At 36.5% G+C, this 23,053-nt stretch overlaps 1 protein-coding gene across 1 annotated transcript in view; it reads right to left on the bottom strand.

The window, feature by feature from the left end:
* Window positions 1-23,053, bottom strand: part of ANGPT1 (angiopoietin 1) — a 148,387-nt gene that overhangs the window by 15,604 nt on the left and 109,730 nt on the right. The window contains exon 7 of the mRNA XM_056485645.1: window positions 21,216-21,382. Within this exon, the coding sequence (XP_056341620.1) occupies window positions 21,216-21,382 (167 nt within the window). The remainder of the gene's footprint in view (window positions 1-21,215; window positions 21,383-23,053) is intronic.

Genomic DNA, 23,053 nt, shown 5'->3' with positions numbered 1-23,053 from the left:
ATAAATGCAATCATAAATCCACATGAAAAAGTTGCCTGCTATATATCACTAAAAGTGTAGGAAATAATTTCTGATGCAGTGCTTTACATATCAAGCATATAACTTTAGACTTTGTATTTAATTATTTATTTATTTTTAGTAGAATGAGTGAGAGTTCAGTAGAACTCCCAGAATTTAATATTAGCTAGTTTTTCCTCTAAGTTTTTTTTTCCTGTTAGAGTTGCTAGAGATCACTCAGTCCTTTATTTACAGCAGTTTCTCAATGAAACAACTGAGAAGTGATATCCAGCTTTGTTGGTGAGTGTCTGTAAACAAGCAAAGAAGATAATAGCTTACTGCAAACATGAACAACCATCATTAAGAGATGTGAAGAACCATCTCAACTATCTCAGTGTGCATCTCTTGAATATCCTGAGTTAAGAGCAAATTTCACTATTGCCATAGTACCAAAAATTTGAGCAGAGACCTCCATGACTGGAATTCATAAACATGAGTTTAATATTCTTAACAACTAAATAGAGAGAACAAGAAGTCTTGAAATAGGATTTTGAAGAATCAGCATGATGAATGGAGATGAACACATCAAATCTTGCCTTTGGGAAGTATTTTAAAGGGACTTCTCCAAATTCCCACCTCAGCTTTGTCTCTGCAGCCTAAAATGTCCTGTCTCAAGCCTGCTCATTCCACATGGCAGGAGGGAATCCCAGATTCTGACCCTTCTCAAAGGAAGGGTTGTTAATTTTGAAGGATATGATCATGGGGGGGTAAAAAAATAGTTGCATGGGGGTCAGAATCCTGTACCCAGAGTTTCCTTTTCTGAGCTCTCTCCTCACTGGGTTTTTATTTTTTCCTAACTTGACAGGAACAGAGGGCACCTACATCTCAGTCCTTCTAACCTACTGGCCACCACTTAGGAATGTCCTGCATGTGAAAGACATCTTAGTTTTTAAAATGTGACTTGCTTTACTTTGCCCTGTAGTTTAGAAATGTTTGAGGTTGAGGAAGGATTTAACTTGCATCTTCCATCTGGGTCACAGCTGCATCTAAATTTTAGATGGCTTCAGTTTCTGAAACAAAACCCAGTTGTAAAGATGCTGATGTTGGTAGAGTTTCATGAAATGCTGCTTTAGTGAAAGAATTCTATTCATAGTGCAATTTAGGGGATTAAGTCCCCTTGTGAACCAAAGCCCACTGGGCTGCAACCACTTAGGTGGACCCAGTATGAGATTATACTTAGGTTCTCTTAAGTCATTACATAAATAAAAGAAAACAAAACCAGAGAACAACTTCATTTTAAGTTAAGGTTTGGGGGTTGTTTTCCCTTAAAAATGCTTTGACTAATTATTTGGGAATAAAATCCCTTTTTTTGTCAATTAATAAGACACCATGTCTACATTGAATATTGTTAATTTCTTAGAATTCTTGGCAATGCATCTTTTCCTGAACATACTGCAAAATCTCACCAAGTCTCCCTAAGGCAACAGCTGTCCATGAATAGTTAAATCACCTCAATAATAAAGACATCTCACAAATATTCAGTGATAGATAATGTTGTGAACAAGAGAAAAAACATCTAAATAATCCCTCTAGAGAAATACTGCTGTCACTGAGGTTGAAACTAAAATGTCTGCCAAAAGCTGGCTAAACATGGAACAAAATATAACTCTCTGGGAATCCCAACCTTGGTATTTTACCTATATACCCTAATTGTTTCATCATTTAGCACTCTCACTGAAGGATAAAGGGAAACATCCCTTGTGCCTGCTAGGTTTTAAAATCGGTGGAAAGATGATCTCCTCACTAGAGAGAGAGCATGAGCCATCTGTGGTGACCAGGGAGAACCCTTGAGTTTGAACTCAGACTGCAGAGTCAAAGGCATCTTAGTCAGTGCCTGTCAGATTACAGATAGATTGCCTGGGCACTCATTTTTATCCTTTTTCTTTCATAGCAAATAAGACTTTTTCTTAAACATAACTTCTTTTCTTTTTTTTTAAATTTATTTATTTATTTGAAAGGGAAAGGAGAAAATATTTAGATTTCATTAGGACAGTGCATACTCTCCTTATGAAAACAAACTAAATTCAATCGACCCACAATTTTTTTTATCATTAATCAAGATTAGCTAGATAGAAAGGATGTAACACCAGATGAGGTAAATAAGTATTAGAAGGAAACTAAAAGCTACTCTAAAAGAAAGGAAAATACTTTGGAGAAATTGAAGAAACAAGATAGGATGAAAGATGACAAAAACTTGCTCACCACTACTTGCAAAATATTGAACTCTTGCTAACTCATTCAGTCAAGTTTCAAGAATAGTTCACCTTGATTGCTGCCTGTTTTTGAATGAATAACTGATATAAAAATACCAAAGAGAAGCAGAAAGGGAATATCACAGTTGGTGTCTGATTGGAGAAAATCAGAAATATCAACAATAAAACCTTAGAATACAAATTTTTCCCCACTCCTATCTTAAGTACAAACTTGAGAAACAGTGTACTTGGTCAATTCATGGACTTTTTATTGAACTTTATTATATTCCTAATAGAGTTTGTAACTGGAAACAGTAGGCATGATGGCTCTGCAAAGTGTTGGGAACCTGAATAAAGCAGTAAGTACCTCTGGCAACTTGAACAGATTTTTAATTTGGCTCTTAATATTCTTGCTGCCAGCACATGAAAATAATTTCCTTCTACATTTCCTTTAGAAAAGTGTAAGACAAAATAACCTCTGTATTTCTCCTCGGTTGCTCTGCAGAAATGACTCACTGCTGTAATTATTTTCTGACATCACTGCAGCTCCTTGCCCATTCTCCTGTTGAGACAACTGAAATGTGCCAGCCAACAAAATATTAATTCAATATATCCAGAGTAAGAACCTATATCTGCCAATTTTAAAGATAAAATATTAATACAAAATACAGCTGTAAATGAATATGATCAGCTTTCCTTTGGAATTGTTTCAGTTCAACCTGTCTAAGGGACAGCAAATGCTTTACAGTAGAGGGTTCCTTCCCTGGGCTTGGACACTTAACAGAAAAACTTGTTTTCTCTCTAAGAGCCCGTGGTAATTTTAGCTTGCATTTGAACTCCACAGCTGACAAGTCAAAAGAGAAAAATATGTTTATTCTGGACAGAGAACAAGCAAACAACACAGCCATGAATAAAAAACACATCTACACTTTTCAACAAAATATAAAATAGTCTAGTTAGCCTGGATGTTGTACTGATTGTGAGTTTTTACATATAATGCAACAAATTTGATTTTCCTATATTAAATTTGATTAATAATTGAGTAAAGTACTGTACATATTGAGCAAAAGTATACTGGGTAGGGATAATTAAAAGACATCAGGATTCACTGTCAGAGAAATCTTTCCTAGCATTCAGCACATGTCCTGTCATAAATGTGCTTTGTCACTGTCTGCAACAACTGCTTAAAAATATGTTTATTCTGGACACTGAACAGGCAAACATATGTTTCTATTAGTTGAAATACATGCTACAGAAGCCACAGAAAGCCACTGTGGCAGCGAGAGCTGCTAGGTTTGCAGCTGATGTCAGAAGCACAGTGGTGATGGAGAGGGAACACACAGTAACTCTGGGTTTTACTGCTAACAGACACAGAAACAGAAACATATTTAAAGCCACTATCACAATGATGTGTTGAACAGAAATAATTCCCTCTACTCCAATCTCTCACCAAACACAGCACAGAACAGATACATTAACCTGCTACTACCATTTTCTGTTAAAACTATTTTTCAACACAATACTTATTAAAACAAAATCACCCTCCAACGTTTTTTCTTGTGGAAGTCTGAAATAAAACTCGTCACTTATTAGATTTATTACATTTTTTATCAAATGAAAGTTAAATTCTTGCTACAGAAAAAAATTCACTCTCCCATCAGCTATATAGAGGCTAAGATTTCCTGTTGCTTCAGAAGCTACCACTTTTGTCCTGATTCATGGCTCTATAAAAATTAATGTTAATTTATAAAATGTAGAAGCTGAATTAATTTCAAGCTTGAAATGACTAGAGATGATCAATGTTTTAAATGGACATATAAACACTGAACTAAGCTAAATGATAATGCAAATTATTTTTATATAATTGATGAACTTCTTAAAAAATAAAAAAGTAGAAGTTATCTGAACTTTTTCCCAGGACATGGACAAAGCTAAGGTTAGAGAAATTCGCTTAATTCAAAATGTAGCTTAAAATAAAAAAAAATATTTTTCTCCCTGCTCAAACAGCATATTTCCTGGGTTTGGCTGAAGCCAAGACCAGAAATGCCAAAACTGATTCTTATGGGATTTTTTTCAGAACAGAAATACAGGGAGTCTACAGAGAAAGTAATATTTTAAAAGTTTTTAAAGTTTATATAAATAATCAGATTTTCTGATGATTATCTTTTCTGAATTGCTGAAGCTTGTGGTGTTTGGATATCTTTATTTAAGGATCTGTTTTACAGACATTGAAGTTAGTGGAAAAGTTCAGTGAACATTTGTTGGAAATTTGATTTATATTTAAATTGATTAATCATGTTTGAAAATCCAGTAAAAAGAGACACACACAACTACAGTAAAATTTAAACTTAATACTTCTTCCAAAATATGCTTGGAAGCTGCAGAAATCTCATAAATATAGTTTGTTGAAATCCATGCAGATATATTTTAATAGTGGATTTCATAAATCTATGCTTTAGTTGTACTGAGGGTGACATTAATTACACACTGTCATCCACATAGGTTATACATTATCCTAATTAACTGGTTTAGATAAAATAGAAATAGAAAACTTAATGTATCAGCATGTTCATGCTTACTTTTACCCTGATGGCTACTGTAGAGATACTGGGTTTTTCTTACCATGCAGTGTCATTGAGAAATATCATTTACAGGCCACAGTAAAATATTTATTATACAGTTCACTTAATTGAAAGTCATTAATCATAAGTAACTACAAAAGTTACTAATATCATAGATAGACTTAAGTTAAAATTTTATATTAATCTTACTGAGATAAGCTGGTATTTGGAAATTAATGTGTCTAAAAAGTAAATAGTCAATGTAGGTTGGGGGAGGGGTGCTAGTGTTTTGATTTGGGTTTCTTGGTAGTTTTGGTTTTTTTTTTTTTTTCTTTGTGCTGGAATTATGCTTGAAATTATCTATAGTTGTGGTCTAAGAATGTTAAGTATCCTAAGCCCATCTTTACTGATCAATTATGTTAATTAAAACCTTGCTATGTTGTTGTTTGCAATTAGAAGAAGAAATATATGAAGATGGCATTCAAGTATGTCATCTCTATTTACAGACACACAAAAAAATGTGCACATATGTACATGCCTAGTTCTTGATGTTCCATGGGTTTTACATTTCTTTTATATTATTTTAAATAAATATTAGTAACTTTCTGGATGGTCACGGTTTTTTATTTTACCTGGATATTGGATCCTCACTCCTTTCTTTATAGTGGAGGTTCAATTACATGTTTATACAGCTCAGCAGAGAACTGCAGTCTACCTGAAACAAGCCACAATCCCAGGGAATCAGAGAACATTTCAGGGAAGAAATTGAAGTGGTAGTTTAATTGATATTAGCCCATCCTGAACATTAGATTATTTTCCTGGAATTCCATGGTCATGATAATATCTCAGGTCAAAAAACAAGCACTGAGGAAATTGAGCCTTAAGTACTCCTGTCCTGCAGGAGAAACAGAACAAGATCTGCTTCTAGTGCCACAAAATACTGAGTTTTCTATGAGAGAGAGTGGGAAGAATCAGGTAAGTGAGGAGCAGAAAAATAAGAGCAAACCTAAGGACTGGCACTTAGATGATGTCTTTAGATTACAAACATTTTGCATAAACTAAAATGAGGCAATGTCCTTGAAAAACCCTGTTCCAAAAATGTCAGAGGTTCAAGAATCTCCTGTAGTGTCAGTTGTTGTGATTTCACTTTAGGGAAATATTTATCCTTCTATGTGGTCAAAGTAGGATGCTGTCATCCTGTTAAAGAATCATGCCCCCTTCACACAGGTTTGTATTGCTGAAGCTGTGTGTAGAATACCAGCTGTTGGCTAAGACAGCAATGAGAGGCACACTAGCTAACAGAATTCCTAAAATATGACTATTGAACTTACTTTTTTTTAAATCAAATTGGATGTTGAATTATTTAAATACAGAATTGGACAAAATACCTAGGTTAAATAACATTTTTCCTCATGTTTCCACTGGCACAACAGTTAATTGAAACTGTGAAAGGTATCTTTCAATATCATAGAATGACAGAAAAATTTTATGTTGGAAAAGACCTTTAGGATCATTGAGTTCAATCATTAATCCAGCACTGCCAAGTCCACACTAAGCCATGTTGCTAAGCACTGCATCTCACAAGTGACACCTCCAGGGATGCTGACCCAAACACCTCTCTGGGCAGCCTGTTCCAATGCTTGACAGCTCTTTCTGAGATTTTTTTTCCTAATTTCCAATCTAAAAGTCCCTTCATGCAGCTTGAGGCTGTTTCCTCTTGTCTCTTGTTACCTGGAGAAGAGGCTGATCCCCACCTGGAGACAAGCTGTTCTCAGAGAGTTGTACAGTGATAGGGCTCCCTCCTGAGCCTCATTTTCTCCAGACTAAACCCCCCCAGCTCTCTCAGCTACTCCCCACAAGTCTTGTGCTCCAGACACTTCCCCAGCTCTGCTCCCTTTGTCAGGACATGCTTTGGAAATCTCTGAAGGGTTTGTTGTTATTTTTTTCTCCTTGTGAAGAGCTTGGATGTAAGGAAGTAAATCATTATTGATAGAGGCAGAAATAGTCTGCAATTAATTTTTAATCAATTTGTTTGGATTATTTATTCTTTATTCTGTTCTAGCATTGCAATCTTCTTTTACAGTTCTACCCCTTTGGGCATTTGCAGATTCTACTTTAGAAATTTTTCCAGTTGCTGATGATCTAATAACCCTATCAAATCTTACTACAGCATTATTTTAATGTGGATGGAATGGGATGAATTTGCAGCTGCCAACAGGCTACAATGTAAAGAAATAACTTAATGAATAACACATTAAAATAAATATTTTGAGTTCTGCATGAGATTTTCAAGATTTATGCTGGGATTCATGTCAAGAAATGTGTGCTTCCCACTGCATGAATCCCAGAGGAAAATACAAGGATGTTTTGAGGGATATTATTTTCAAAGCAAAATGTTAATCAGAATTTTCTTTCCCTTACCTGTGTTTAAACTTGTTCAATCCTGATGGATAAGCCAGTTCACAGTTTATGAATTTCCTCTAATCAGATTAAAGGGCTTTATCTTGGCTGTGTACTCAGATTCATGACATCAGTAAACAGCAAGAGATATTGAAGAATCACTTTGTGGAAGTGACAGGAAAAGCAAAAATTTCCAAATACGGAAACAACATAAGGTAGTATAAATGACAACATAATTGTCATGATCTCTTTCTGACCCTTGTATTTTAAAACTTTTTTTTTTGTTTTATGTCATCTTAAAGAGGATGCAATCACAGTGAAACAAGAGCAACTTGACTTTCAGTGAGAGCTCTGGTGGTCTTGCCTCAACAAGTACTTACTATGTGCTTAAATGAAAAAAAATTACTTGGGTACATTGCAGAATGAGGGTCTAAGCCTGTGAAAAAAAAAAATTAAAATGAAGGAGGGGGAGGAGAAGAAGAAAGGGGAAGAGAAAGCCAGGGCCTGTCTTATTCATATAGCATAATTCATGTAAGCATTGTTAATTTTTTGATTAAAGATTTATTATGTTGGAAAGAGAATGCAGAATAAAAAGTACTTATATATACAAGCACATCCCACCTTCAGTCTAAATAGTGTGCAACAGGCCTGGCTTGATCCCTTCATTCATTAGTGATTGTATTGTACAATATGCTACACTTATCCTCTGACTTTTATCTCCATTATCACACTAAGGTTAAACTTTCATTATAAGGGCAAGTATCTAGGAAAAGGTAACAAATTTTTTAAGTGACTGATGCATAGAGAGTTTCTGTTAAATGTTTATAGCTATTTGAAAAATAAATATTGGCTTCACTGTTTCCTTCATTTTCTTAATGCAAAATTAAGTTTAAAAAATGCCAAAATGAGTTATGTGGCACTAAGACCTTGGTAGAAAAATATAAACAGACTATTAAAACATATTTCAACTCCCTTGGCGTCATTTGTGGCCAACAAACAGTCATCTGTGAGTGAAAGGTTAACTGACTGTCACCCATTTATGATCCAAGTCCTTTCCTGGTGCCACACTGACCAGGCTAACAGAGAGCAGCATGTTTTACATGCCTTTTTCCCCCTAAAAACCCAGGTCATGACCTAATAAGAGATGTTATGCACAATAATGGCTCCTTTGGTTTAAATGGCTTTGAGGTAGGTGCAAAGAGGTTTTACTTCAGTGCAACTGAATTATAATTCTAAATAAAAGAAAACAAAACATGAACAGTGCACATGCACTTGGCTCAAGTGTGTTGAGCTGTTCCAGCACTGATTAAAAATTGAAAACACTTCAGCCTCTAGGATTGTTGAAACAGAAGACTGGAGACAAAACTCTGTATGGTACCAAGCACTTTTCTTTCTTTTCCTGATTAGGCTTTCATTGTTATTGAGTACATCCTCCTTGCAGATCTTTGCAGACCAACCAAACAATAAAAGACTTCACTGTATTAGATATCACAATAAGTTTGTGCTCTGGCATTCAAAGTTGTTATCTGTTTGATGGTTTATGTAAATTAGCAGCTCTTTAGACATGATGTATACCTCTGCTTTGTGATCTAACTCAGCTGCTGCATTGCTGCTGGGGACTAAATAATGAATAATATCACTTTTTATTACCATTATCTTAGGGATAGAGACAGCTAAATCAAGTGCCCACTTGATAGGATAAAAGTCCCAAAACACAAACCCAAGAGAACAAGAAACTCTTAAAGATTGCTGCAATAAACAACTATGAGAAATCTGGAAATGATCCCTTTGCCAGATTCTTTTCAGGCCCTACAGGTACACTTTAATCTTTGACTCAAGAAAGAAGGAAACCCACAAAAAATACCACACCACTTTGTTGGTATTTGCTAAAAATAGTGAATCAGTGCAGAAAGTGTTCTCAGGATCAGGCTCTAGAAACCTTGCCAGTGGAGCTGTTAATGATAAAAGGAAAAACCACTGGCATTGGTTGGCTGGGAAGCTGGTAACAAATTTCAGAGACTTTAACCATGTACATTCTAGATTAAAGAGGGGTCACTCTAAGACTTTCTGCTTGTGTTTTTCAAGCAGATGAAAGCTTGCTCTGTCAGTTCTCTGGGCAGACATGAGCTCATTCTGCCCACACTCTATCCTGGCTGACACTGAGCCTACTCAGAGGCAGGATATTTCAGCTTGGGCTCAATGCCACATTGACAGGTCCACCAAGCTTCTGCTTAGCCCAGAGAGAGGGCAGAGAGTGGGCAGAGAGTCAGCAGCTGTGGGGGCACACATAGCCCAGGCTCTCTCAGGGGGTTTCCAGCTCCCATTCCTCTTTGTTTCTGCATTACAGAGATCTACATTTGCATGATTGGCTCATGGTGAAAACTGTGGACATTTCAGAAAACTTTGCAAGCAGAACTTTTTTTAAATCTTGAGATATTGCCACTAATACTAAATAAATTCATTATAATATTATAAACACTTAGTGATCAACTTCACTTTGGTGGAAGTCTTGGTCATCCATAGGATGAATATAATTTTCCTCATTGAAATCAGAGACACATTCCATTTTTTATACTCAGATTTTCTACCTTTTCAGGACTGGCATTTGGAAGTGTCATTTTTTTCAGATTTGAGCAATGGGAAGTATAATGTCCAGGTTAAATATTTTGAGCTGGAGCTGGACCTGAATTTGACCCTGAAAATGTACTGCACTTTACACTTGCACAGATAATAATGAAGAGAATGATGCAATCAGGGAATCTTCATTAAAGAAACTTTTCCAATACAGAAATGTTTTCTAATTGTAAATTTTACTGTGAGATTTTTTTTCTCATTCTGCATTTTACTTTTGCATTAATTTTTCTGCTTGCACACTCAAGATAGATGCCTTATGCTGCAATAATAAATTTTCTGCATATCAGTGATCAGCAAACATAAATGAAACTCTAAATTTTTGCACTGTGGTGCTGTATCTATCTGTAACATTTGACATGTCCTTAGATATGTCCATTATACTTTGTACATGAATTTTCACTATGCTGATCTACATTCTGAAAATTATTATAAGTTGCAGAGAGTTTTAACACATTATATAAGCATAAGAATTAAAACACTGAAAAATGTACAAGAGCACACAAGTTCAAATTAAGAAAGTTATTGTAACAATAAAAATCAATTCTTATATTATTAATTTTTTATAGAAATTGAAGCAAATATCACATCATTTATGTGCCTGTGATGAATAGACTGAATTTAAAAACCACATGACCTTGGAGATGTCTAAATATTCTACAAAGTGGAGTTTTGGCATTAAAAAATTCCTTATGGGTGGCAAATATCCAGAAGTGTCTCAGCTACACAAAATCCTTTTATTCAAGAGCTGTTTCATGTTAAAGCCCAGGGGAGATGAAGAAATAATGTTACTGACTTCTATATCAAAATCTACACTAATAAAACCATTACTTTTTAACTCTTTGTAGATGCTTTGATGGAAGCATTTTATAGAAATGTAGCTCTTTTTGGTGTTATTACTGGTAGAAGTGGGAGCTCTTACTTTGGGGACAGTGAAGCCCATTCAGCATAGAATTTGCTAAATTTTGTTAAAATACTTGTTTGAAATTCTTTCATAATGTAAATGTAGAGGTGGCATAAAGCAAGAAAGGCTTAAAAGTGTGCAAGACTGACAATGTAGATAGTGAAGATAATAAAAACAAAATGGAAGTGTTCATTTTAAATTGGAAAAGCAAAAAAGCCAATAAATATATATTAAAGTCTGTGCAGCTTTCTTTTAGGTGCCACAACATGCTCAGTCTGCCCCTTAGCTGGGACAGACCTTGTGAAATCTCCACTGAACTACAACATGTAACAAGTCAGATCACTACCAAGTTTCCATTGATAACTTTTCTGCCAATACTTACATTTTTTAATGATTTCTCTCAGATCTCAGACTTGTGTACCTCTGTAGTCGCCCTCAGCAAGGATTTGATAACTCTGTTCTGTCTAGAATTACATTATTCTCACATAAATTTACTTTTTCTTCACTAGGTTGAAGTGGTTGAGCTACCAGTGGCTGTTATTCTCAACTTTTCATGTAACAATTAACTGACCTGAATGATTACTACCAACCACACTGGAGTTAAGGTTTTTATGGACTCAGCAAGAGAAAGGTTTAAAACCACAAACCTTCCCTCAGCATGCCATAACCAGCAACATGTGTGCTGCTGCAAATAAATTGTTTAACATTCACTGAGCCTCAAAGGGAGTACAAATGTGTGTAGCAGAATACGATCCACTGCTTCATAATTACATAATTCAATAAAAACCTATTTGATTCAAAGTAAGACATGGAGCAGGGAGCATAGTCTTAGAAATCCCTCTCCTACTTCATTGACAAGTGAGCTGGTACCTCTTCATTCACTGAGCAGTGAATTCACCCCTGCACAGTGTCACAGATTCATTGATGATCCTGCTCCCTGGCAGCAGGGATTGCTGCTTTCTCTTGGGAAGCAGTAGCTGAGGTCTGGATACACTCTGGCAAATGAATGCATTAACCCAAGGCCTTTCATTTCTTTTGTAAGACAAGATATTGTCTTCCTACCTTCAGGCTGTGGGCTGTGAGCTGTCAGGGGATATAAATGGATGCCTTGCTATTTTCAGAATTTCCTAATGGTTAACTCTAGGCAGCTTTCTGCTCTGCATGTTGCCTGATTTGGCTTCTGTCTGAGGAGCTTATCTCTCCCCAGGCATGCACAGAGAATCCAGTGTCTCAGATAGGGTCCTGCAGACTCTTCCTAGGGCCCAACAGCTTTAATGTTAGCACTGAAAAATCTTTATCTCATTTACCTGTAGAAAAATGTGAATAATCACTTAAATTCATTAAATTTAGGATGATGCCTAAGCCTAAAAAATTTTTACAAAGTATTCTTTTTATTCATTGCCTCAAGTTTGAATAGATGTTCATTTTATTGTAGATAAGCTTTATGGGAAAATAAGATATTTTTGTTCTTACTCGCATATTTTCCATTTCTTAAAAAACAAGTTTAGGAGTCTGGAGGAGGAGATAATATCGTGCCCACTATGTTCCATAGTGATAGCTGTGGTGAAACATACTGGAAAACAAGCTTCTCTTCAGTTAAGTGGCTGAAAAGCTTTCTTGATTTCATCCCTACATAACCAGGCAGTGTACCTACACTTTTTCCAGGATACCTGGCTGTGCTTCCACTGCTGTGCACTTCCTTCTTGCCCTTTAGTTTGACCAGCAGGTCTCAAATCAGCCATTGTGCTGTCTTGCCTTTCTTTACTGGTTTCTTGCACCGTGGATTGCTAGACCTTGAATTTTATGGGAAGCATCCTGAAAGATCTATCAGTCTGTTCTGCTTCCTTATCCCTGAGGACACACTCCCAGGGGGTCCTATTAATTCATTCCTTGACTGGAGGTTTGTTTTCCTAAAATTCAGGCTCCCAACTTTACTGTTTGTCTGACCCACATCCCTCAGGACTGCAAGCTCCACCAATGCATGAGCAACCTGGTCTAGTGGGAAGGGTCCCTGTCTTTGACAGGGAGTTGGAACTAGATGATCTTTAAGGTTTCTTTCAACCCAAACCATTCTATGATTCTATGATTCTATGATTCCATGATTCCATGATTCTATGATTCTATGATTCTATGATTCTGTGAGTACTGAAGTGCAGGTTGCTTTTGATATTTTGATCTTGACATCAGTGATTAGCTAGCTCACTTTTTTGGTGACCATCAGATTCAGTATTCTATCCTCTCTGGTAGGGCTGCTTGTTACCTGGCTGTGTTGGGTTGATGTAGCCAGAAATGTGTATTCTATCACCATCTGTTAAAACCAGGTGGGGTAGTGGTTCCTTATCTCTGTGGCACAAATTATCTGCTAATGGGCCATCTTTAAGACAAGATGGGGCAATCATCTTTATCTTTTCCACAACCTGTCCTCCCTCCAGGAAGATATCATCTGCTGCTGGCCCATTCAGTCCCACTGTGTGACTGGTAAAATTACATCATCCCACTGGGAGATGCTCCAGCCAGGGGGAGCAGCCAAGCCTTTCTTACCTAGATAAAAACTGAGATTTTGGACACCAAGATACCTTTTTTCCACTGGATTCCAGAGGAAAACCAGACCTTTCCACATCATCCCTGGACCTTCAGAGGAAAACTGCTCCTTCTACAGGAGCACTGCTTCAGCTGAACCACATCTGCCACTGCAGGAGGATGCAGCCACCATTTAATGGCACTGCTACCAACACCCTGAGTGACTGACAGGGTGCCAGGTTGTATTCTGACTCTCAGTGTTTATGGGATTGTTCTTTGTAATACTGTATTTCTATTTTAATTTTCCTAGTAAATAACTGTTATTCCTAATTCCCATATCCTTGCCTGAGAACCCCTTAATTTCAAAATTATAATAATTTGAAGGGAGTAGGTTTACATTCTCCATTTCAAAGAGAAGCTTCTGCCTTTGTTGGCAGATACCTGTCCTTCCAACCAGGACACTGGTTTAAGAAGTTATCCTCCATGCACTCCAGGAGTTTCCTGGATAGTCTACAGCTTGCTATGATAATTTCTTAGCAGATGTTGGTGTGACTGAAGTCCTCCAGCAGGACAAGAGCCTGTAAGTGCAATGCTTCCCATAGCTAGAGCAAGAAGCCTTTGCCAATAGACGCTCTTTGACCAAGTGGCCTGGAGCAGACACCAACAACCAGGCTCCCTTTGATGTCTCAGTCTCCAGTTCTTAGCTGTAAGCTTTCAACCTGTTTGTGGCTGTTCTTCAGAAACAGCTCTTTGCAGTGTATCCATTTATTGATGTAGAGGGCAATCCTCCACCCCTCCTTCCTTGCCTGTTCTTTCTGCACAGCCTGCACCCACTGACAGCCACACTCTAGTTTCAGTAATGGCAAGTAAGTCTCGGTTTTCCAGTGGCACAGTGGCTTCCAGCTCCTGTCTGCTGCCTATGCCCATGCCATGTGTGCACTGGGCTGTCAGCTGTGCCCCCTTCCTGGAGGAATGACCCTTGATTCTTTTGAGATATTTCTGTGGTGTTTCTCTCTTGGCTTCTGTTACCTCAGGGGCCCCTGGCTCATCTTCTGAATATTTCAACTGCACTGCAGTATAGCCAGCATGTCTTGATGCATTCTCATTAGATTCCATAACACAGAAGAAGGAAACCTCTGCTCCATGGTAGTCACAGCTATTATATATTGAACTATAAATGACTTTAACTAAGTTAGAAGTGGGAAATGATTAGCTGTGGATGGATAGTGTATACTGGGATTCATGTGGATTAAGTTAATTTTTAAAAATTCCATGAGTATATTTACATTGACTTGTAGTCAGAGAAATTGTTATATTTAATTTCTGCTTACATTTGGAGATACTGCATGAACTGCCAGTGAGTTTTAGTCACTGATATGATATAGCAACACTGGCATGTTTCCAGAAAGACCTCTGGTTAATGGGCATTGGATTGAATCCTTGCACTTCCAGTATTTAGGCTTCATGGAATATAATTGGAGTGACAGTATTGTTAAATAAAACAAAATTATTTAAGCCAGGTGTTTATATATACGTAAAGATGTTAAATATTTTTATCCATGTTATTGATTTTAAACCACTATTGAATGAAAATATTTTCAAATCATGGAAATGATGCATACCATAGATAACATTCTGTCTGTTAATAGGATTTTACATGGATATTTCCTCTGAAGTAGACTTGCAAATTGAATTTCAGCTTCCAAAGAAAAGTGAATACCTACAGCCTTTTTTGCATTTATGCACCATGACAATTTTTAAAAGTTATTCTGTATTTTTCATATTTGGCAAGAAAAGTACTGGGGTCTGAGCACAGAACTGGTTCCCAAGAGGATCTGTGTTTATTTTTTCACTTTGCTACAGATTTCCTATATATCTTCCACTATACTTTTCTTTACAAAAGACTGAATAGATCCTTTGAAGGTTTACTATGATATAAATAAAGCAGAAGAAGATAAGCAGATGGCTTGAAAAACCTACAAGTCAGACTGATCCCCTATTTTACCTAAAAAACTCAAGTGACACAAGAAGAAAATGTTACTTATACAAATACATCACTGAAAAGTCTGGGTAATAACAAGAACCACACCAATATTTAAAAATGAGATTTTGTACACCAAGGAAGTGGCAATGGCCTATCTGTGTCCTGTTTCTGAAGCAGCAATGCTACGTGGAATATGTTTTTTAATTAAAGATTTTTAATTAAAGATACATAAAATTTTTACTCTCAAATAATACTTACTTTACTATCTATTACAGAATTTTTAGCAGTAAAATTTAAAAGACTCTACAGATAAATATATTTTCCTCTATTTTACAGAAAGATAAGTGAGTCTTTTTGCAAGATATTCCATCATTAGTTCAACAATGGTGAAATATAAATAGCCTCAACCTTAAAAAAAATCTAAGATGAACATTATATCAAGGCTTCTGGCAGCAGACTACCTACCTGATTTGTCTAAGAAAACAGAGAGAAATAATACTATTGCTAAAATTAAATATACAAACTTTTAATCAAACAAGAATTAAAAGTCCAATATTCTACTCAGTGAATTGAAAACTCTCTGCTACCTGGTCCCAAAAAGTTTACCAATTCTTGGTTTACTTTCAACAACTGATCTTGTTTCCTAAAGCAAAGCCTGGAGAGACACAGGATATTGGAGAGCTTGGAACTGCCACCTAGATTTGAGAAGCTTGGAAGATCATGTCAGCAGTATGAAGTGATTTGAAAATTTTAATGACTACCTCTCCTGTTTTTAACAAGTTTCATCAACTTGTTGCCTCTGAGGATCCCCACACCTGCTCTTCCCTGACTATTACTGCCCTGTCAATGGGTCTGCTGTGTTCCTAATGGATCTCTGCTCTCTTTCACTTCCCCATGAGATTTCGTTTGTAATCACTTTCTCATGCTCATTCCACTGTAAAGTCTTTTCTTCATTTTAACTACCAAAGGTCAGCCACTACCTCTAAATGTCTAAAATTACTCAGGGGAATTAGGATGTTCTGTGGCCACCATCAGGTTTCACCTATGCCTACACCAAATCCTTGCTCACCTGAGCATCCCTGTCTGATAATTTAATCATGTTTCTCCATAGATAGGACCAAAGTTAGTGATTTATTGCAGCAATAACAAATTTTTCTAACTAAAAGAATGATTAAATATCAGAATCATAGGGAGATGAGTGTCTATTAAACCTCTCTAACAGTTCTAAAGTAAAAATAGCTCAGCCAATTAAAAAGTATAATTCCCCCTTACTTCACCCCTTGCTTTGCTTGGAAGAGCTTCTCCTGTATCATGAGTAGAACAAACAGATGTATCTGAGTCTGAAATTACTACTGTTTAAAATTCAGCATCAATATATCTGTTTTCATAAACTAATATGTAGGATTATGAATTGTGGTGCCTGAAATCCCAAACATGGTTACTTTTCCTGTTCAGTTTTGGAGGATCTGAGGACACAGCTCAGAGCAGCAGTGTATCATAGCTGTACAGCTCCTAAGAACATCAAACAATGTCAAGTGGGCTGGCAGAGTCACAGAGAAAGAGGAGAGGTTGTGTGTCTTTTAGGATTCTCTTTCTCATGTTTTATAGTTCTATAAATAATTCCTAATTACATTAAGAAACAGTGCACTAAATGGGAGATTTGCAAGATATGGCTCTTACTGCATGGAGATTTTACTTGCCACAGTGTCAGTCACAAAGAGTCTGACAGAGATATTTTCATCATATTTACAGTCTCTGTGTAATCATCTTGTGTAGATAAGAAACCTAAGGATGTTCTAAAAGAAGTAAATCACTTAGATACTATTATTAAAAATTTCACATGTGATGCAACATTGGATTTTCTGTTTCATTTATCATTTATCATTATACGTTTACTGTTTCAGTAACCACATTCTCGTCTCAACCTTCTTCCCATCATCTGGGATAAATAGATTTTGTTCTGATTTCCCAGAAAACTTCTTGGAGCTGTCTCATTTTGAAACAGAAACAAGTATATTTGAACTTACATGTGTTCAGCATTACCCTTTTAATAATAGATTCTTTAGACTAATAAAAAGTAGTAAAGAGAATACAGAAAGCCCAGAGAAAAACCAGACCCTTCTGAAATCACCAACTGGGAGTTATCCAGACTGAATTGAACTTTGTGTAATGTTGAGAAAAAAAGAAGTTCCAGGTCTTATGTTCAAATACAGTTAAAAAATAAAAGAAAAAAGAAGAGAGGAGAGGAGAGGAGAGGAGAGGAGAGGAGAGGAGAGGAGAGGAGAGGAGAGGAGAGGAGAGGAGAGGAGAGGAGAGGAGAGGAGAGGAGAGGAGAGGAGAGGAGAGGAGAGGAGAGGAGAGGAGAGGAGAGGAGAGGAGAGGAGAGGAGAGGAGAGGAGAGGACATTTATATTTGAACATAAGACCTGGAACTTTTTTTTTTCATGTATTCCAAATATACAAGGCACTGCCATAGGAAAATTTAAAATAGTCGACTTCTTGAGCTTTTAATTTCATTTCAATGCCATTTTTCTATTTCAGATTTTTTTGATCCACTTCCCAGAGCAGCTTAGAAGCTTGTCTCTTTACTGTTACTATTACAGAGTGAACTTATGGTATTTGACACTAATGTGAATCTAGTTGTAGTGTACAATTACATATTTCTGCTAACAGAAACAGCATTTAATGTGGGTCATTATAAGAATCAAGCTTCCAAAATATGACAGCATCTGTTTTGTTTGGCAAAATTATTTCAAATAACAGTAACAAAAGTTTTGAAAAGGTGTGCTGTTCTGTGTTTGAGGTATTGAAAGCAAACATGGCAAATGCCCGAAAGTTGTGAGGAAAGGCACTGAGAGCAGAAGTTTGGGAATTGTGGTTTCAGCTTCAGAGGAATAATTTAAATCCTTAATGGCAGCTCCTCAGATAAAGGGAAAACAGCATTCTCTGAAGAGTGGCCAGCTGTTTAGTACTCAATAATTAGGTTTTTATTCAGCCAGCCTTCTGGAATTGCTGCTATCACAGATAGTGATGTTGGCAGGCAAAATAAAGAGGTTTTATGTCATAGGATGTATTCCTGTAAAAATTTATAAAATAGCACAACATAATTTTGGTTTACAAAATATCTGTTGGGCATATATTTTGTCTGGACTAGACACCATTACATTTGTCTAGTGTGCAAAACAGATTAGACTTGCATGTGACTTATACATAATTATTTCCCAGAACTGTCACCATGTTAATCAGCTATTTTATTTAAATATTCAAATATGCCTTGAGTAAAAATAATAGAGGAATTAATCTGAAACCCAAAGGGCTAACAGAGATGGACATTTTTACTTCTTTATGTTTTCACCTTTGCTTATTCCAGGTAAGTATGAATGAGACTTATTCCCCATTTCCTCAACAGAAGAACTTCAGTTGCACCATAGGGAGACCACAGAGTGTGAGCAGATCTCATTCTGGCCTTCATTTATACTATGGAGTAGGACAGGAACCAAAAGTGCAGTCAATAGCCTCCAGTTGAATTCCCTTTGATTTTGTGAAAAGGGGACTTGGACTCAGTTAGCAGAATTTATGCCTATTACTCAACATTACACTGTTTGAGGCCAATATGACCCCTCTGATTTAATTTCTACAGGTTTGAATTCTATCTCTTTTGGTTTTCTTGATCAGCCAGAAGAATTTACAATTTTAAATTTTTTCCCATGTTCAGAAAATATTATTTATATTGCAAAATATCTGCCTTTTTCATAATGAAAGTGATTCCCTTCCCTTCCCTTCCCTTCCCTTCCCTTCCCTTCCCTTCCCTTCCCTTCCCTTCCCTTCCCTTCCCTTCCCTTCCCTTCCCTTCCCTTCCCTTCCCTTCCCTTCCCTTCCCTTCCCTTCCCTTCCCTTCCCTTCCCTTCCCTTCCCTTCCCTTCCCTTCCCTGAAACTTCCCTGAAACTTCCCTGAAACTTCCCTGAAACTTCCCTGAAACTTCCCTGAAACTTCCCTGAAACTTCCCTGAAACTTCCCTGAAACTTCCCTGAAACTTCCCTTCCCTTCCCTGAAACTTCCCTGAAACTTCCCTGAAACTTCCCTGAAACTTCCCTGAAACTTCCCTGAAACTTCCCTGAAACTTCCCTGAAACTTCCCTTCCCTGAAACTTCCCTGAAACTTCCCTTCCCTGAAACTTCCCTGAAACTTCCCTGAAACTTCCCTGAAACTTCCCTGAAACTTCCCTTCCCTGAAACTTCCCTTCCCTGAAACTTCCCGGAACTTCCCTGAACTTCCCTTCCCTTCCCTGAACTTCCCTTCCCTTCCCTGAAACTTCCCTTCCCTGAAACTTCCCTTCCCTGAAACTTCCCTTCCCTTCCCTGAAACTTCCCTTCCCTGAAACTTCCCTTCCCTTAAACTTCCCTGAAACTTCCCTTCCCTGAAACTTCCCTTCCCTTATTTTGAAACATAACAAGACATTCTCTTGCTATTTTGCCATGAATGAATACAGAGGAGTCCTGAAAAAGAAATTCTCTCCAAACATAAGCTTTAACATGTTACATTTACAACAGCCTTGCAATTCCTCAACAATATGTATTGTCCTTAGTTCAGAATAAAGATGAGCAAAAAAGACCCCGTTTTTGTTAGCAAATTCAGTCATATTAATTCTTCCCCTGAGTAATATATGTTTCCTCTGATTCATCATAAATTTTTGGGCTATGTGTTATGGCCCTTCAACATTTTTCTTCATTTGACGAGAATTTCTCTCATCTTTTCCTTTTTAATATCTTCTACTAAGGCCCCACTTTTATGCTGCCGTTTTTATCTTTTGTATAAATCATTCCAGCCTCTCTTTTGAGAAATTTCCTTTACTTATATTTATTCTTTGCCTAAAACTACCTTGGAATAGGTGTCCCACCTTTCCTGATTTGGGGAAATGGATTTCCATGGGCAGTGCCAGGCACAGCACTGCTGGAGGCAGTGGGGGATAGAGCCATCCTCTGAGTGCAGAGGGACAGCCCTTGATTTATACAGGAGCCAAACTCGTTCTGATTGCTTCTGAAGGCATCCTCTGCACTTGTGCACCATTCACTGCTGCCCCACAAGCCCCAGAGGGCAGGGGCACTGCTCTGTGTCCCACCTGGGCACAGCCCTGTCAGCACAAAGAGCAAACTGCTCTCACCTCCTTTGCGCTGGGGACCTGGCAGAGGGAGGCAGTGGGCATTTTTGAGAATCATGTTACTTGGATTTAAAGAGCTGAATACCAGCCTTGAATGTTTGAGTTCACAATATATCTGTTTCTCTACCGAGTCTTATCCTAATTAGGTGTGCTATAATAAATAATTAGATATTTTTATGGGTTTTAGTTTCTTTTTCTAACATTGTACTGTCTGCTCAGATGAAGCAATGATAAAAAATTAGTATAAATGACTGCTTAGATTATCCAAATTTCTTGTGTCTTCATGTCATTTCTCCATTTATTTTTAATAAGCTTTTATCTTAAAGTATAGGAGAAAAATATTATTAAGAAATTTTTTTGTGTTTAATTTCTTCAAAATAAGATTTGGCATTCTGCTTTTCCTCTTCATGTACACTAAAATTTTAGTTTGGAAATATCAGGTGGTTTAACAGCATTTTTGGTCTTTTATTCCCATATCCATTGTTTCAGTCTTCTGCTTCTGAGGTAGATATCCTTTAGGTTTTAATGAAAAATTTAAATATTTTTTCTATTCAATCAATTTTGGGTTCTGAATATAAAAGTTATACAGTTAGCAGTTCTACCAGACAGCATGATTAATAGACACCTTGTTCTCAAATATGTTATGTTTGCTTTATCCTTCCATCACTGAGAATTCTTTCTGTTTATTTTTACAATCTTTATCCACTTTTGATTAAAATCAGCATCATATTATTGCCATTTCTCATATTTGAACAATGAACAATATTTATCACTCATCAGAGTCATAAGAATTTCAATAGATTCTTACCTGTAATTCTGTTTTTCATTTCCTATGTGAAATCTGTCATATTGTGAATACGCCCGGTTTCCTTCCCAGTCCATTAATTCAATTCTTAGAGAATATTGCCTCTGACTTGTTATTGCAAAGATAAATTCATTTCCCAGCCAATGTTCACCTGATGGGCTACCAAAACCCTAGAAAAAATTGGCAAAATAACTAAATGTAGTTATTATATTTTGCAGAGCCTTTATACAATAAAAATCATTATATTTTACTTGTACATTTTAATTACTGGTCATAGCTTTCTTTGCTTCAGCTTGACTGTCTCTAAAATGATTCTATGAATACATATGATGTAGGAATGTCATGCAGTTCAGCTGGTGTTTGAAAGGGCAGCTGAGGTTATCAGCTGGAAATCATTTTGCAGGTCCATGATATTAACAGCATGATGTTGTATTTGTACATTGTTCAGTGGGAATACTTGACACATTAATACTCTATAAAGCATTTAATATGGTGTTAAACATTGTTATCTAGGTCTTCTCCCAGTCACCTTGCTCTCCTCACATTTCATATCTTCAGATGATCTTATTTCCAGTTAAGCAAACAATATCATTTTCAAACATAGAAAAAAAATAATGAAAGAAAAAGAATAATTAATTTTCAAAACCAATTCCTAGACATATGTTTTTATAAATTTCCAGGTTTGGGGAAAAAAAAACATAGTGAATATTTTACTACATTAAATGTAAGGTTGTATTTAATGACATTAACTTATTTACTATATATTAGAATAATTATTCTATTTAAACTTGTTCATACTTGAGAATGCTACAGTCAGTTTTACAGTTTTCTTTTTTTCCTCTTTAAACTGTAGCAATTATTTTCAGCTATAAAATTTACTTGTGAAGAACTACTCCAACATGACTGTGCTTATTCATAATTCTTAAGACAGGAAAAATGGGAACCAGAAATCTCCTGATTTACTTACATTGGTTTACTAAGGATGTTTCAGAAGATCCTGTGAAAATTTCCTAGTCAAATTAAATGAAAGATTGGATCATTTCCAGAAAGCACATATTTTTTAAAGGGGTTTAAATCAAGAGACTTCCTTGGGACTAAAGGTTAGATAAGGAGAAATGTGTCTGTGAGACACACTGGCAAGATATCGACCTTCTCTATATAATGTTTCAGTCACTCCTAACATGAGATGAAAACATTGAAAGTAGAACTCTTTTTCTCTTTTTTTTTTTTTTTTTTTTTTTTTTTTTTTTTTTTTTTTTCTTTTCTTTATTGTATTGCTGTGGCTCCAGCCCTGATTAGTTGAATCTCTGGAGATGAAATCCGAAATCCTGCCTCCCCAGGTAATATTTACTCAGGCAATGCATAGGTATATCAGCTACAAACTTCTAAAGAAAATTAATTTTAAAAATTTAGGAGCTTAAAAGTTTGACTGGTCCAAAAAATAAAAATGAAGGAAATATTTTTGTTGTTCCCAGAGAGAATTACAGGAGAAAGTACTTTACTCAGGATGCATTTTTGTTCACACAACCCTACCTGAGCATATATTTGGTGACTCACTGATGTAGAGGCTGAGAAGACATGCCACGTTTGGGTATGCAGAACTGAGTACATTAATTTATATTCTGAATAAGCATCTGCCTTTTGGCTCAGAGACCATCAAGAGATACCCATGGACAAAGTGCTTCATCTGCAGTAACTGAAATTCAGTAGACTGTGGCAAGTCTCTAAGTCTCAGACTGAAATGTGGGAGCATACTGTTAGTTGGCTTTGCCTTTCCTGCATGTTATTTCATTAAATCCTTTCTCCAGTAGACTATTTCTTATAGAAGTCTCTGTAAATAC

The sequence above is a fragment of the Oenanthe melanoleuca genome, chromosome 2 (assembly GCF_029582105.1).
Source record: "Oenanthe melanoleuca isolate GR-GAL-2019-014 chromosome 2, OMel1.0, whole genome shotgun sequence".
NCBI classification, from domain to species: domain Eukaryota; kingdom Metazoa; phylum Chordata; class Aves; order Passeriformes; family Muscicapidae; genus Oenanthe; species Oenanthe melanoleuca.
The sequence above is the reverse complement of the archived record's forward strand: the minus strand, read 5'-3'. Positions and strand labels throughout refer to the sequence as shown.